At 42.5% G+C, this 17,187-nt stretch overlaps 1 protein-coding gene across 1 annotated transcript in view; it reads right to left on the bottom strand.

Moving 5' to 3' along the window:
• Positions 1–3,711: 3,711 nt before the first annotated feature.
• Positions 3,712–17,187, bottom strand: part of ACO2 (aconitase 2) — a 33,261-nt gene continuing 19,785 nt past the window's right edge. The window contains exons 7-18 of the mRNA XM_066633560.1: positions 15,830–15,934; positions 14,350–14,441; positions 13,364–13,469; positions 11,662–11,819; positions 11,479–11,552; positions 9,625–9,736; positions 8,526–8,648; positions 7,952–8,107; positions 7,176–7,367; positions 6,302–6,434; positions 4,863–4,984; positions 3,712–4,203 (exon numbers count right to left, since the gene is read on the bottom strand). Of these exons, the coding sequence (XP_066489657.1) occupies positions 4,072–4,203; positions 4,863–4,984; positions 6,302–6,434; positions 7,176–7,367; positions 7,952–8,107; positions 8,526–8,648; positions 9,625–9,736; positions 11,479–11,552; positions 11,662–11,819; positions 13,364–13,469; positions 14,350–14,441; positions 15,830–15,934 (1,505 nt within the window). The 3' untranslated portion in view covers positions 3,712–4,071. The remainder of the gene's footprint in view (positions 4,204–4,862; positions 4,985–6,301; positions 6,435–7,175; positions 7,368–7,951; positions 8,108–8,525; positions 8,649–9,624; positions 9,737–11,478; positions 11,553–11,661; positions 11,820–13,363; positions 13,470–14,349; positions 14,442–15,829; positions 15,935–17,187) is intronic.

Here is a 17,187-nt window from a genome sequence, read left to right as displayed (position 1 = left end):
CTTGATGACTGATTTCTCATTGTTTTCTTGACAGCACTGGGATTTTGCTTTCTAACTCAAAGGACAGGCAATCCTACTACCCCCTCCAGAACTAATCAATCGCAAAAGAAACAGGCGTTTTGTTCATTTCTCCAAGGATATTGCTCCCAGCTGCCTTTAACCCAAGAGAATATGGTACTGTTACAGCAGTGTTGGGACTAGTTTGGGAACCATTATCATGGTTCCATCAACCATGATAATTCAAGCATTAATAAATCCTTGATACCAGGAATTATGTCCAAAAGCCCTGCATACTGTAGTGACAAAATCTCTTCCTGGAGCTTTTGTAATCAAGACCACAGATCAACACAATTACCACATTATCAGATTTCATTTGCTCTAGGAGCATGTAGGTGCAGGAATAGATCATTTTAAAAATGTAGGAAACAGCCTTATATTGAGTTGTTATTGGTTCATCTAGCCCAGCCTGGTCTTCTCTGAGCAGTTGATATCAACCACACACACTTTACCCAGGATTTACTGGGCAAAAAGCATAACAAATGGAAGGGCACGGGAGATCAAAGAGGGTCACATGCCAGAGCCATGGCCATTTGAATGTGGTGCTGCATTCTCCCTATGGAACTACTCTCATAAAAGAATAGTCTCAGGGCATCACTTCATGCCTGACCAGTTTCTGCATGTGGGTTTCTTGCTGTGCAAGTGGGCAAGCTATGAAAGCAAGTGCCCATTTTGTATAGCAACCACTATTTGCACCCTAGCACATGAAGGTGTTTCCGATTTACTATGAGAAGATTAGCAGTGTGGGAAAGCAGCAAGCTGGCTCTTTAGCACTGAAACTCCTAACAAGGAGGCGTGCAACAGGAAAAGGGAACTAGCCCATCTTCATAACAACTCTGTCAATCACCCTTTGGTCTTGTCTTCCTGAAGCAGCTTGGAATTGGGCGATACAAACAGGCCAGACACATCAAAGTGACATTGGCACAAGTCCTGGCCAAATGAATACGCCTTGTCCTGGCAGAGTGGGCAGAGTTTGCAGTTTGCAAAAAGCTTGGAATGGTTACAGGGCAACAGGAAGTAATTCAGTCTCCCCTTTCCTAATCCTTTGCTGTTTCTCTGTGAAAGCAAATGGCTGCTATTGTTCTTAGTTGAGCCACACTGCTGATGTGGGTGGGCTATATAGCCTGTTGTGCAGAAGAGGCCAAGTTCTACTGAAAACTACCAGAAGGTTGACTGACAGTTACGCTTCTAAACAGCAGTACAGTTGCCTTCCAGATTATCCACAGGAGGACTGCTGGCTAAAAGAATTTCCATAACCACAGCCAGTTTCCTGTATCAAGAGGTGGTTGTTCCCATCCTCCCCATACATACGAAGCCCTATTGGCTTCCTTCTTGGGCACTGCACTTATCTGCAGTCTTAGGGTGGCTGTGATGTTTCTTGCTGGTGGTTGGTTAACAGAGGAAATGTCACTCCTCATTTCAAATAAATAGGATGGGGATGAAGCAGAACTCCAAGATCTTAGGCTAGGCTTGTGGTCAAGATTTTCAATGCAGCATTGAGGTTTGCAGACCTAAAGTGGTAGAGGTAAAGCCAGCAGCACTACACATACAGGCATAAGAAGTGTAGACCCGAAGCCTGCATTTGACGAATAGTTTGTTTACTGAATTAAAGGCTACCCAGAATTTATGACTTCACAGCCACTTGTACTGTCTCAGTACTGCTCAGACCCCTTCTCATTTACCTTCAATGATCCACCGAAGCATCCCTTAACGAAACCCACAGATGCAGACAGTAGCAAAAGTAATACTGTTTCTGGTTGACAATTAATGGAGTAATACAGGAATAATAAGAGCTTCCCTCTCCATTATAAGAAGGAAATAATGCAATTCAGTACTAGAGAAAGGAACACAAGCACACATTCTTTTAACCCATTTTTGCCTGGCCCACAGGTATACACATTTGGTCCCTGTTGCATATATGCAACATTGGGCAGAAATGGCTTTTAAAATGCGGGGGGGGGGGGGAGGTCCCTACCTAGCAAGGAACTGCTCTACACAGCAAGTGTGGAAAGCTTGCTTATTTTCACCAGATTGTTTTCCAGATAGGTATAAGAACACTTATCTCCAAAAAAGCTCAACTCCTCAAGACAGCACAAAATCTAGTTTCATATGAACCTGTGACAAGAAGTTGCACCAGTTATGTCACACACACATTCTGCTGTATATGACATAATGAACCCTTTAGAAACTAGGGCAAATAGCTGCTTTAGGGCAGGGGTCATTTTCCTGCTAAAAGCTGCGCTGGGGAAAACTGTTAAACATTTCCATATATGCCATGCTCTCAAAGATGGGAGGAGCACTAACTTAGTCCCAGTGTCAAGAACATAATTGACATGCTTAACCGAACATATAACAGGACCCTGCACTTTTTTCTTTTTTTTTGACTGGGGGCTTCTGCTGCTTATTGCACTTTTCTAAAGCTGAAACTACAACACTTCTTCCAAGAAATTCAAATGTCTTATTTCAACCAACATACGAGTGAGCATCACAGGTCTCTATTGGAGGCCACATTATTCTCTATAATTTAGAGTAGCCTATTGAAAAAGAAAACTTTGTAGTTTGCAAGAACTTTGGAACTCCCAAGGGCAAAACAAAATAACATTAAGGACCAAACAAAATACCATTAAGGACACAAAGTATGAAAATCAGACACAAGAGCTTTCCAACTAGAATTCATACTTGTTATTAAGAAGTGTGGTTACTTGGAAAGCCACTCAGATTAAATAAGGGGTGTTAACTATCCCACTAAGTTCCTAGGTATGTGTGTATTCCCTGGAATATGATTTACAAATTTGTTTTATTGGATGTGAATTTATTGGCCATCTTGAACTATTAATGACAAGCCAGCATGTAAATCTTTTTAAATAAAACAAACCTCTATTTGACTATAGAAGGAACAAAATAGGGTTAGCTACATGTGCTATGCTCTGTCTGAGATCTAGCCAGACTACACTCATGATATTTAGCAGCTACCACAGACCAATTTGGTGTATGATACATGCAAGTAGTTCCAGAGCGATCCCTGAACATTTTTGCCCATGTGGAAGAAACTGGCACATAGATAGGATCAGTTTTGGTAACTCATAACCATGCCATGAAGGACCTTCAGGGCTGATTTGGAGACAATACAGGTTCTGTGCTGAAGTAATTTGTCTTGTTAAAGTTCTGTATTGTGTCATATTAAAACAGGTCACAGGGGGAGAGCATGTTTGATTTTGTACATCAAGCAGAAATTTTTGGTACATTACCATAAATAGTAAAATAATGTATATTGTGTATAAGTCAGTCTTATGGATGAGTTGAGGGCAAGTTTTAAACCAAAAAAAAATTCTCTATGACTTGTGGATAAGTAGAGGGTAACACTTAGGAGTGTATGAAAGTCTTTGCATTAGATACAGTAATTTTGTCAGAGGCCAGATCCAGAAAAATTCAGCCTGCAGGTCTTATGTTTGCGCCCCTGCATTAGAACAAAATAGTTTTATAAGAAAAGTGAAAGCTTTTGCAATTCCACAGGGCCTGCTTGATTCTATATGAATAATCCATAGTATGAGATTTATGGCATGCTGACTAATTCCTGAACAAGCCACAAGGTCTTTGAAATGTGCTTTAGAACACTGCACAGAGCACTGCTAAAAAACTACTACATAGACTAGATAAGGTCAATCAAACTTTATTTCGTTTTCCACAACAACAATTATACTATCTTTTTTTTTCATTTTTTGCCATCATTGAAATGACTGGGCAGAAAAATCATTGAGAAATATAAATATTAAGCAATATGAGACAACTGAAATGCACTAAACAATGTAAGGAGCTATGGAAGCCTGAACCTGATGATAAAGTGGAAAAAGAGTACTCTTGTTAGTGTCAGCAAATGAGTACTGTAATAAAAAGGAAGCTAAGCTTACATTTGATCACAGACATTTATTCCCAAGAAGAGTGGTGGAATTGCACTTTTTTATGGCGACCGAGTCATCAAGTCCACTCGATGTGCGTATTTGAGCATGTTCCATGTTACTGCAGCTCCTTCATTCTGTTGAGTGCACTACCAGCTCGGAACCATTCAATCTGAGTCTCGTTGAAGGTGTGGTTCAACATGATTGTTTCTTGGCTCCCATTAGGATGTTTGATGATACACTTCAGGGGCTATGGGGGGAAGATGGGTATAGTTTATATATCTTACCCTAAATCCATAAGCAGTCTAACACAGTCATGCACAATTATCCCAGTCTAAGATACCACCACAGATTTATTTGACTGTACACGTGGAATTACTGGCTGTTGCTGCTACTGTTAGATTCAGGATTAAAAAGAGCTTCCTTTTTGTTTCATTCTCAGTTCAGAGGCCTACACAAATCTAGGCTTTCAACACCTACTTCCCCACTGCACTGAAGATCATGTCTCCTGTGTGAGTTAGTTAGAAGTCAAGAACTAGGATCTCCAAATTCTGTCACAAAATGAATTATGCATCTCAGATCAATTTACAATAAGATTATGGAACTGCAAAGTATTTCATAGCAGTGCAACAGGGCTGGAACTTCATGGAAAGGTTCTGGGAGCTTTAACATGCAGAAACCCACCTACAATTTGCTACTAAAAAGATTTTTTTTTGTTCTTAACATATTGCTTGTTTAAATGCCTCTCAGTAACTATGAAGGCAAGAAGTTTCTGAAAACCTTTACATTACAAGAAAGCAAAGTAAATTCTGTCCCAATATGGCAAGGGCCAAGAAAAATATCCAAATCCTGAAACAGAGCAGAAAGCAAGGGAGGCAGAGGTCTACTTATGAGAAAGTGCATTGTTACCTTTCCAGGAGCAAAGTCTTTCAGCCCCACAATGCTCAGCTTGTCCACAGGATGGATCTTGTCATAGTCTGCTGGGTCAGCAAAGGTTAGTGGCAGGAGGCCTTGCTTCTTCAGATTGGTTTCTGTGAACACCAAGATCACCAGATTATTTTAGACCACATGTTCTAGCAGCCTCTTGTGAGGAATAACTGAAACTCTATTTGAACATTTGAGAAGACAACTGCAACTTCTCTTCAGAAGTACTGTCAAGACATTCAGGCCAGCACACATTTCAACATAACTTGGAAATGAAAGAAGTGAGGAAAGAAGGTCTCTCTATCCTACTGGCAATATTACCTGAAACGTTCAACAGGCTTGCCGTCTTAACTACCTCACAGTCTTACAGATGCACCCAGTTTTGGACAGCTGACAAATACAGATGTAACTTGAAATACAGTTGGCCCTTGGTATTTGTGAGGATCAATTCTTGACCCCCCACGAATAATTGAATGGGAGGCCATTAGAGGATCACCAGATGTCACATCTGGGAGGTGTTCTGAGGCCCAGGGAGGCAGCATGCAGCCTCCCCAAGCCTCAGAAGGCCTCCTGAAGGCCTTAGAAATGAACTTCCAGTTTAATGAAATCTTGAAGTGTGTTTCTAAGGCCTCCAGGAGACCTTCTGTGGCCTGGGGAGGCTGTACATGACCTCCCTGGGCCTCAGACCACCTCCCAGATGCAACCGGAAGACTCTTCCAGTCATGTCTGGGAGGTACAGTGAGACTGTCCTGACATGGGATGGGACCCGCGTTAGGTCAAATCTGCAGGTTCCGAACTCACTGATAAGGAGGTTGCAATGTATTCAACTGCACAAAGCAGCAGCAGCTTTTCAGAAGGCAAGACACAATGGAAATTTAAAGGCCTGGGATTGTAGCTCAAGGAGTTCACACCAGAATTAGGATCTCCCTGCACTGGGACGGTTGCATAGTAGAACGGCCTTCAGTTCTTTATTCTAATTCAGATCTTTATAGTTTAGTTCTGTTCAGTTCTTTATTAGAACATACGCGCAATGGTTCACAGGAGTTTGGCAAACCAATGAGCAGACACTGTCAAATTCTACACAAAAAGGTCAAAATACTCAGGGTTCACTGCTTGGGGATATGCACTTAAGATTAGATTCTACTGCATTAGAATCATTGTTTCATTTTCCCCTTAAATTTGGTCAGCATCATCTAGGCAATGCTAATTTGACACTTCGATTTTTCTCTGTAAACCGCTTTGTGAACTTTTAGTTGAAAAGCGGTATATAAATACTGTTGTTAATAATAATAATAATAATAATAATAATAATAATAATAATAATAATACACATGCATGCAGACAGATACAACATTAAGGGACAAAACTACTTGAATTTAGACAACATCTACTGCAATTGGCTCTAAAGAAAGTGGAATTCTCACCATGAATCCTGGCAAAACTCTTGACAATAATGGCCCTTCCTCCTAGATGCCGTGGTTCCAATGCTGCATGCTCCCGACTTGAGCCTTCACCATAGTTTTCATCCCCAACCACTACCCACTTAACACCATTTTTCTGCAAACAAAGCAATGCAACACATTTCTTAGTACTCAAGGAAAGATAGCTGTTGCAAAGCAAGACAGAAGCCATTAGCAAGGTCTATCAAATACATGCAGTAGCCCTTTGAAGAAAAATGGCTACATGCCATGAACCATCAAACAGAATAAATAGAAGCCATTAAGAATCCTTTGGAGATTAGCCAGAATGGAAAACCACTGTAAGTGGAGTTAGGTCTCTTTTGGAGGGGGGGGGTACACAAGATACAAAAGTACAGGGGAGTCTCCATACCCACAGCTCCTTTATCTGTGGTTTCACATAACCGTGGATTGGATCCACACACACACCCCCAACATGTCTCCTCGCCTCCAGAGGGTCTTTTGAGGCCTGTAGAGTTCACACATGACTGACCAGAAGTTTACACATTTTTAGTTCAAGGCTGGATTGTGGAAATGTCTAGATTCTGGCAAGTACTGTGCAGTGGAGGCCTCAGCTCCACAGCAGCATCTAGTGGCTGGAGATGAAACAGCAGCTCCTTTCTGCCACTCAGGCACATTGTCATATCCAAACCTCAGCGGGTATTCAGCAACATCTTAGTTGAACTAGGAAAGGAGAGGGTACATTCTAAATTTTTCTTCCCACTCCACTCCCCCCTGGGTTGTATTTACATTTTTGAGAGGCAGACATCTGGAACAATGTTGCCCAACACTATGCATCTATGTACCCCCTATACTGCATGTGACTTGCAAGAAGTCTCACCTTGTAGTATCGGGCTGTGTCAGGAACAGGCCCAAACTCCTGGTTTAATACATTCCTTACTGAATTGGCTTTGTCATTCTCAATATTTATGGCGCCAATCAGCAGGTTGTTTGAAATATTGTCCAGGTGGCCACGGAATTTGAGCCAGGGGCCAGCAGCTGAAATGTGATCAGTGGTACATTTCCCTTTCACCTGGGATGGTAAAGAATAAAAAAGGAACATTTTGACAACAAGCACTTCTCCTTCTCAAGGACCCTCACAATTCAGTAACACCACCCCAAATGAATTGAACCTTCCTGAGGAACAACGGCCATTCTGTGCCCCTAAGTCAAGGAAGTGAACATTTTTGTCCCACCTCTTCCTGGGCTGCTCAGTGAGCAGAAGAGAGTATCACCTTTGTATATACACTCTTCAGGCCTATACAGACACCCTCAGGGAATGCAGACACCACCATGGCTGCAGTTGTGCAGCAAGAAAGGAAACCAGTTTAGGTGGTAAGCTGTACTAAGAGGCTTCAGTTCCTGTGGCACATGCAGCTGGGCCTATACACCTGCCACCAGAAGGATGTCTTTTGGTAGTCTCCATGAAGGGGCTCTACTATTTAAACCAGCCACAACAACATTACCTACACAAAGTATTAGCTTGACAAAAAGCTCTATTGTTCCCCCTAGACATGCAGCATTGATTCTGGAAAGCAGGCAACCTAATTTCCCCAACTATGACAAAAGCATAACATTTTCTTTTCCAAACCTATCTGATCTCCCTCCAGACCTGACCTTGATGAGGATCTGCATATCTTCTAGGTCCTTGCCATCCCATTTATCAAAGGGCTCAAGAAGCTGTAAGCGCTGGCTGGTAGGGCTCACATCCACATGTTGGTTGCTGCCATCCTTGGGAGGGTACTGATAGGTATCCTGTCCTGGATCAAATTCCTACAGGGGTGAACAGTTGAGGAGGATGGAAAGACAATATCAGCAGGGATAAGCATGGATATATTCAATTTGGCAAGGGAAGTTTCAGCAGCACAGAAGGCAGCTGTCCCAAGGATGCCCCTCCACCACAAAAGTAAGGCAGCTCTGTTCAGCTGAGTACTCTTTTGATCGTGCAACTTTCTCTACTGCCATATGAGTTTTCCCTTTAGGTTCTGCCTTCTCCAACATGTCTCAGATGCCTAAAGAGGTGAACCCTCATGTTTGAAAAAGGCATCTTAGAAGTCTTGCAGTATTTCCAAGGATATGCAAGCAGTCAGTACAATAGTGAGCTGGATCCAATAGTCATCCCCTTTTAGCGATCCACTTCTTACCCTTCACCCACAAATCGTACTAAGTTTGACAAAAGTAGAAAGATTACCAGTTTGGGAAGCTCATCAGCATCAGGTGCCTCAAGTTTGAACTTCTTTCCATCAGCTCCTGTCAGGAAGTCCACCTCCGGGTTGAATTTCAGGGTGCCAGCAAGAGCCAAGGCTGTGACTATCTGAAAAGAGTACCCATTATGGGCAAGAGAAGCCTGTTCCTTTCCATTCATTCACCTCCCTGTCACTGTCTTGGAAGTGCTATCTTCTTTTAACCCTAATGCAGAAATCAAAACTAAAACCTTGATGCTATCAAGTCAACTGCCAAGAAAATAACTGCTGGGAGCGCTTGATTTTAGCAAGAATGGAGAGTAATCGCTGAGCTCCAGAAGCAAGCAGCTAACCCAGCAGTTTTCAAACTCTCAGGGAGTTTGAAAACCGCTCTATGTCCTTGCGGGGGGGGGGGGGAGTGGAGGCAGTGATGTGATCCCCAGGATCGCGCCACTCAGGGGGCTGCTGGGACTTGGCTGCACTTACCAGAGCCTCTTGCAGCCTCCCAGGGGTGCGAGGAGCCCTGCCTTTCACTTCTTAAGCTTCAGGGAGCCCTGCAGACAGTCACACAGGGCTCTCCGCACCCCCGGGAGGCTGCAAGAGGCTCTGGTAAGTACAGCCAAGCCCTTGCAGCCCTCTGAGCAGCATGATCCTAGGGATCGCAATGCTGCCTCCTCCCTGCCTTCTCACTGCCCCCCCCCCGGCCCTTAAGGGAAAAGAGGCCAGTGCCCTCAGGCTAGGGCGTTGCAACACCCTGGTTTGAAAACCCCTGAGTTAACCTATCCCTAATCAAGCCATGTCAATGAGTCCCACTGAAGAGGCAATTTAATACCTTCTTTCTCCAACACACACAACACTGTTTTAAACAGAGCACCTATTTGTAATCTCATGGAAGACTTGTAGCCCACAGGTCAATTAGCCCTGGACCAAAAAAAGGCAAAAACTACCAGCTACCACTAACCTATCTGCCTTGGCTTGAAGACAAGATATCTTGCAAGCTAGTATCCTCGCCATGCTCCCTTAAGAATCACAGAAGAGCCAGCTGTGGATGCCTATTTCTCTCCACAATCCTAACCTCCCTGTAGCACAAGCAGCCACATGGTTTACCTCTGGAGACGTCACAAAGGCATGTGTCTCTGGATTAGCATCATTCCGGCCGGTGAAGTTTCTGTTATAGGATGTTACAATTGTATTCTTTTCTCCCTTTTTGATATCTTTTCTGCAAAGGAAAGTGGAAGAGAAACCAGCTTGTCAAAGTCAGAACATGTGCCACCTCAAGTTATGAGTAGCAAGCTATTCAATGTCCCTTTTATAGAATTTGAAGCTGTATTTCAACTAGTGTTCAACACAACGAAACAGTCCAATATCAAAACAGCAGCGTGCCACTATTATTCATAAAAGTACATAAGCAGACACCCAAAAACCATTTTCACCTGTCCATGGCACTACACCAGTGGGGGAGTCAGAACGAACTACCAGCTCAAGAGCATGTCGAGGTTATGTAGCAGTTTTCTTATCTGCTTGCTCGCAGCGGAATGTGGGTGTTTGCAAAACAGTCCACACACAGAGTGCATTCAATAGTAGAAAGAAATTTTAGTGCGGCCAGCAATACAAAATAACAGAAAATAAGTTCAGAGTAACATCAAACAGAAATCCGGCATAACTTTGCCCTATACAAATAATAAATCAGTCTTCCCTGCAGTTACATACTCTCCATCCTTCCATCCATCCTGCCTGACTCCTGCCTGGCTGCTGCCTGACTCTTGCCTGACTGGATATGAGGGCTCTCACAGCCCTTTTAAATTGCTAAGCGTGAATTCACTTAGGGTGGTGTCTCTCTTGTGACTCTGACTCAGCACCTTTCTAATTAGCAAGCCTGTTCACCTGTTACTTGCACGCTCACAGAGCAGAGGCTCTGCCTTGTCCAAGGACAAATTCCTGGGGTTGTGTTCCTAACCCTGACAGAGCATCCCAGGGCTATTACCAAAAGGCCCAGCCTCCTGTGGAAACCCATCCTGCACCCAGATAAGACGGTGTTTCAGAATCTGGGGGATACCCCCAGGACCATAACTGTTTAAGACTTAGACCAAAACCAGTTTCCTGAATTGGGTTCCAACACCGACTGGTAACTAGCATAGGTGCTGTAATACAGGACTGTGTCAGTTTATGCTCGAGCAATAATAATATGAACCAAGTGAGGTGCACAACTACCTTCAAGTGCAGTTCCATGTAGAGTGCATCACAATAGTGCAATGTTGAGAATATCAAAGAATGACATTGACTACATCTGAGTGAGGGTGCAGCAAGCACCCCAACAAACGTTGAGAAAAAGCACTCTGGCCAAAGCTCTTGGGTATCCAGGAACAAAGCTAGATTCAAGCAACAAACCTGATTTTGTCCTGAACAGGGCTTCCCCCCCCCCCTTCAACTGGTCCACCAATTCCCCAACTATCATCAACTCCACCTTTTTAAAAACGAGTGGGGTGTCCTTGATAAGTGACACAATTTCCTTCGCAGTCCAGGACAGTTTCACAGAGGGGGAAGGTTAACCAAACCTATGGGTCTTGGTCTCGGTTAAGGGCCATTGGTGAACAAGAAACTATTCATATGGCACATTAAAGGAGACAGTATGGTTGAGCTGCAGCCATCAAAGTTGCTTTCAGAACTAATTACATTAGCTGCAGATAGAGAGAAAGCCAAGGGCCACACGTGTCATATTAGAGGACATCTACCTGGAGGGAGTATATATTGAGTGGCAGATTCTTGTGTACACACAAGCAAGTGAAACAGTGCTTCATCTGAACTGTTCATTTGAAAACTTTGCTGGGGAATGATTTTTACCTGCATTTTTTGTATTCACATTAAAGTGTACACTTTGTGCTTCAATTACAGTTTTTTAAAACAAACAGTTCAACAAAAATGCTATGAAACACAGCCATCTGTAGATCTATTCCACTTTACCTGTCCCACTGGCCTATGCAGGGTCCACAAGCATTGGCAAGAACCAAGCCACCAACATCACGTAGGACTTTTGCCTGAAAGAGGTAAACAGGATTAGGCAGCAGAACACCAAGCAGAGACCTATGCCCCACCTTCTCAAGGTACACAAGTGGACCACAAAGCACAAATTGCAGAAACACTTACATAACCATCCCTTTCAATGGTGGCCCGGATCTGCTCTGAGCCAGGTGTGATGGTAAACTGAGACTTGCACTTAACTCCATGAGCTAGTGCTTGTTTTGCCAATGCAGCAGAACGCCCCATATCTTCATAGCTTGAATTGGTGCAACTGCCAATCAGACCTGTGCAGAAAGGATGCAGAAAAGAAATGTCTGTTTGGGCCTCACACACACAGAGAAGTAATGCAGCCGTACATATTTTTCCAATCTGAAGAGTTATCTAAACATATGACCTCTCTTTATCCTCTAGCATTTTAACCCATTTTTGCCCAGCCCACAGGTGTGTACATTGGATCCCTGTTGTGTATATGTAACATTAGGTAGAAATGGCTTAAGAAATATGAGAAAACCCAGCCAGTGTTTTAAACTACTAACCCAGAGCTAAGGAGTTCAAGCTCAAGCATGCTCCTTGGGAAAGAAGGAAGAGAGTCATAATTGAAATGCTGAATGCCTCATTTGCCAGGAACAGGTGCATAACAGGTGTATTTAAGAAACTCTGCACATTATAAACTAAAAAGATATGACCAGAGCCACAAGACGTTCCAGTTAAACCAGTGGTTCCCAACCTTTTTTTAACTTGCTAACTCCTTGGCAGCCCATTTCTATTAATTATACTCCCTCATATTAGCAAAATGTTTGTAGTTAATATAGTTTGTAACTTCAAATACATATGTTTTTAACCATAAATGGCCCAATGATGGTTAAAAAGGAATGGAATGATTTTTTATAAAACACCCAACAAATATTTTATACACATCAAATATTGAATGAGCTTGTTTTGAGGCACATTGTTAATCAGATTCAACTGATATGTTACAGTTGTAAATCTGGAACTGTATTCAGTTTACAACAGTGTTTATTTTTTATAAAGGCATAAAAGAAAGCCCTCTCTGCAGTTCTGTATCCTTGTTTATGTAGCTTGTTTGTAAGAATTGAATAATAGTGGAAAAAGCAAGTAGCATCCCAAAATGACTTGTGGGGCCAGCAAGGCAGGAAAGAAGGCAGCTAGCACGTGCATTGCCCACTTTCTCACCAGTTACCTGCCTTCCTTCCTGCCTTGCCAGCGCCACAAAGCATTCCAGGGTACAACCTGCCTTTTCCCACCATTATTCAATTCTTTTTCAAGTACCCCAACAGTCTGGTGCACTCCAGCTTGGGAACCACGGAGTTAAACCATCACCACACAACACAAGACAAGAATAACCATTTCCCCTTGTCTCTCTCTTTCATTGCTCTCAATTCAGTGAGTATTCTTCCCAAGAACAGATATGAGAACGAAACAGCCTAGGGAGACATGCTTACAAGCAGTGTTCCCTCTAAGGTGCACAGTCAAGCGGATGTACACTTCCCTGATGAGGGGAACTTGGCAACCCGGAAGTTCAGTGATGACATGACTGGAGGCCCTAGATGCCACATGCAGCTACCTTAAAGGAAATTCATGAAGCAGTGCTATCCCTAATCTCAAACTGGAGAGAAGGGCTGTCTAGTACTTGTACTAGAACTTTACTAGTACTAGAACTAGTACTTTTGTTGAAAAGCGGTATATAAATACAGTTGTTAATAATAATAATAATAATAATAATAATAATAATAATAATAATAATAATAATAATAATAATATACTTGAAATTGAAGAATCTAATCTGCAAAGGAAAAATGCTACTCACCAACTCTGATATCCACTGGCCAGCCCTTCTTTTCTGCCACAGTGCCAATCTCTTCTACAGTATGTGCCAGGTCTGGTGTGAAAGGTCCATTGATAAGAGGCTTCAGCTTTAGAAAAAAAGACTCAATAAGCCGCTGAGCAACTTCTTGATCCACTATTACATTATAAGAATATATTTTGAGGTCTCAGGGCACATGATGCAGCTATCTTGTTACAGGAAGAAAAGATATAAAGGCATGCTCCCATATCCAAAGGGGATAGGTTCCTGCTGCTACCATGGACACTAAAATCTGAGAATAGCAAACCCTACAAGAAGCATTCACAAATTCTCATCCCCTCTGTGCTACCCGCCAATGCTAACAGGAAGCAGGCTGGAGGGCTGAAAACTTATCACAGAGTTCATAGAGCTTTGCTTCACATTGTTTTCAGCCCTCCAACCCCCTTCCTGTTAGTATTTGCAGTCAGCACAGAAACAGAGGAGACAGCAATAGGATGGCTGCAATCAGACATAGGTGAGTTATCAGTGCAATGGGGTGGGAATTTGTGAACGGTGAAGTAAAACCATGAATATGGAACCTGCAGATACAGGGGACACACATTATCACATTGTAAATGTGATAAAAATAAAACATGGCTGTTCTAGAAAATTCCCAGTTGCTACAGAAGTGTTTCATGCTGATGGAACTGTAGTTAAATGGCCACCTCATTTCCAAGGACCCCCAGGATTAAAAAACACACACAAATGAACTAGTTAATAGGTCAGTTAGACATACACTGTGTTGTTTCACACAACTTTGTCACACACTTGTTTTTTCAGACTCTCTCTTCTCATTGCAACTCAGGCTAGACTTAACAGATATGATACCAAGGTTCTCAAACACTAAATGAAGGGTTTGAATATGGTACTCAAGTGCTCTTATCAGGTCCCTGTCCATCTTTCATACCAAATACTGGAGATATTTGGAAGATGACTGCGGAGCAACTTACCTCATTGAGGTTAATTTCAATCAACTGGTCATAGGAACAGCCAGGATCAGGTTTCAAGTGCTCTTGGAATTCATCTGCCAGATTAGCAATCCCTGAAATCAGAAAAGAAAGACAGAACACAAATTGGTTTACTACCTGCCAATAACAAGTTACTTTAGAGTTTCCAGAACCAATTTTAAAAGCCTTTACTGTCCCATACTCCAGGTAGGTTTGAATAGAAAGCCAAAAGAAAAAGCACACCAATAAGAGGTCATCCAAACCTTGAAAGTGACCAGCGTCATACACTTTCACTTCTTTATTCAGAATAAGCAATGTTCACTCATTTGTTCAACTGCTCTTCTTCCAGTGAGCTCAAGATAATATACATGGTTCCTCCCGCTCCATTTGTCCTCACAACAATCCTGTGAAGTAGGTGAGACTGAGAGACCATGACTGACCCAAGGTCACCCAGTAAACTTAATGACTGAGGAGGGACCTGCACCTGGATCCTCCTGCTCCAAGTCCAACACTTAATCACTATGTCATACTCCAATATAAGAGTAACTAAAAGCACACAATGGAGCCATTAATCTACACCACGTTTACTTAACACACCACAGTAATATCACTGTGTTTCAAACTCTGCAAGAACCCCGACCAATTAACGGTAACCAGTGCCAAGCCTCAACCCAGGCCAGAGCACAAGCTCCAACTCTGCATTAGGTCAAATAGGTCAAGACAAAAACTCTGTTTTTCATCAGCCCTTCAAAAATCAGCTCAGCCACTTAAGGGAGAACCCTTTTCTGACTACATTTAGGCTCACCCCCTTCTAGAGCTGCCAGTTTACCATTTTCTGACAGATGCAGAAACTTAGTTTTATGTTAAAATGGACACTATTATTCTAACAGATACTTTACAATAGCACATATATAAAAGATACAAAGGGTTGCTAGAGTGTGGGTATCACTACCAAAATAATTCAATACTGTAATTCAGTTTGCAAAACAGCATTTCCAAGAACTCTACAAAGCCTATTGTTGCTTGTCCGGACTCTGTTATGCCACTAGACAAAGACCTATCCTGAACACTTCTGCCACAACAAAGGAACACCAAGAATTGAAACCTGAATGTGTGTCAGGCATCCTATATAGGGAGGGGGCCACTTAACAGGGAGGAAGATGACCTGCTACAACAGTTTCCCTTTTTCTCTTGTAACTGTCCTGTCTTTGTTGAGATGGTGGTGACTGCTAACAGGAAGAGAGGCAGCTTTTAAAGTGGTACATTCTTATATTTAACAGGGGGGACAGCACAGTCCTTCATGCCAGCATGCCATATTTTTCAGTGGCTGTTGCCAGTATCTTTTTTTAAAGATGGTTCCTAGGCCCCAAAAGGGATCACAATTTATTTAGCCATGTAAAGCACAGTGTTGAAAAGCAATAATAAAAATTTTTTATAATAGCCCTCCATATTGTTCTACCACCTAACCTCATACAGTTCTTACCAGAGCGTCCAGTCTTAGCCAAATATTTCTTCATGCGGTGATTGTAAGGGAAGATTGAAGTAGTAGCACCAATCTCTGCTCCCATATTGCAGATAGTCGCCATTCCTGACATTGAAAGAGAGGCATACGTCAAATGAGATGAGAACCCAAAGGCATCCTAAAGAAGTCAGTTTATGGAATGTTCATACCATCATTTTGCCCATGAGTCTGGAACTGTTTAAACTGTTTAAATTGATTGCCTGTTTGGATAGCCCCCAACTTCTGTCCCTGGCATTTTTTCTAGAAGCTGGAATTGATGCAAGGCAGAGCAGCGCTATCACACAGGCACAAAACACAAGGCTGGATGGGCTGAACAAAAGCTCAGACACAACTATCCATGTCTGGGTCTACCTGTACTGAAATGCTTGAAGGGACAAAGGTTAATAATCACCCTTTCCCCCCACAGTTACACTACTGTGTTACCAAGAAAACTAGTCATACTGCACTATTATAGTTCATTAAAATTGAGCCAAGCTATTTCTACTTAACAGTTTCTTTAAAATGCACATTTTCTATATGAGGTACATCTAGCGGCCAAACCAGTAATTCTTAGGGTAGGGTTATTTAAGCCTTCAAGAAGCTGAGACTCATTGTGGCCACTGTGAAGATATTATCAGTCTTGCTGCACCCAATTTCTGCTCACACTATAATTTTGGGTCTATAGCCAAGTCTCCAGCACTCAAATAAGTCCTATCCTATGAAGCATCCAGAGGACATAGCCCGACAAAGAGCTTATACAGCTCAGAATGCACTCTTATACTATTCCAGCAGGAACACTGAGCTCTTAGCTGGCATTGGTACAGCTGAGTCTCTCTGTATTCTTGCCAAGAAACAAGGAACTAACACATATATCATGTTCTTCGTCACACTGCCAATCTACTTGGTTAATGGCTTCTTGTTATGAATCACCCCATAGGTGTGAGCAACAAGGTTATGTCTATGAAGGAGATGTATGGGGGTTTAAGGAGAACCAGAATCATAAGGGATTATTCAATATAAGAGAAGGATGGGACAGGTAGGATGAGTGACTGAGGAGGAGTACTTAACATAGAGGGTAATCGTGGGAAAGGAAGTGAGACCCTTTGAAATCAGGACTGTAGGATTAGGCAAAGTGAGGAGGAGAAATAGTTAATTTTGAAGTAGTAAGTAAAAGAAAACAGAAAGCCAAATGGCCTGGAGGGAGCAACACTGTAAAATGTTGATTGGGAGATGGGAAAAATAAAGCTGCGCCAAGCCTGTGCTCTGGGTCCCTCTGGGGTTGGCGAAGGCCAAGGAAAAACTCTGCTTCTTGGAATACTGTGATGGAATGAAGATGTAAG

This window comes from Tiliqua scincoides, chromosome 7, assembly GCF_035046505.1.
Source record: "Tiliqua scincoides isolate rTilSci1 chromosome 7, rTilSci1.hap2, whole genome shotgun sequence".
Taxonomy (NCBI): domain Eukaryota; kingdom Metazoa; phylum Chordata; class Lepidosauria; order Squamata; family Scincidae; genus Tiliqua; species Tiliqua scincoides.
This window is presented reverse-complemented; position numbering and strand designations above follow the sequence as displayed.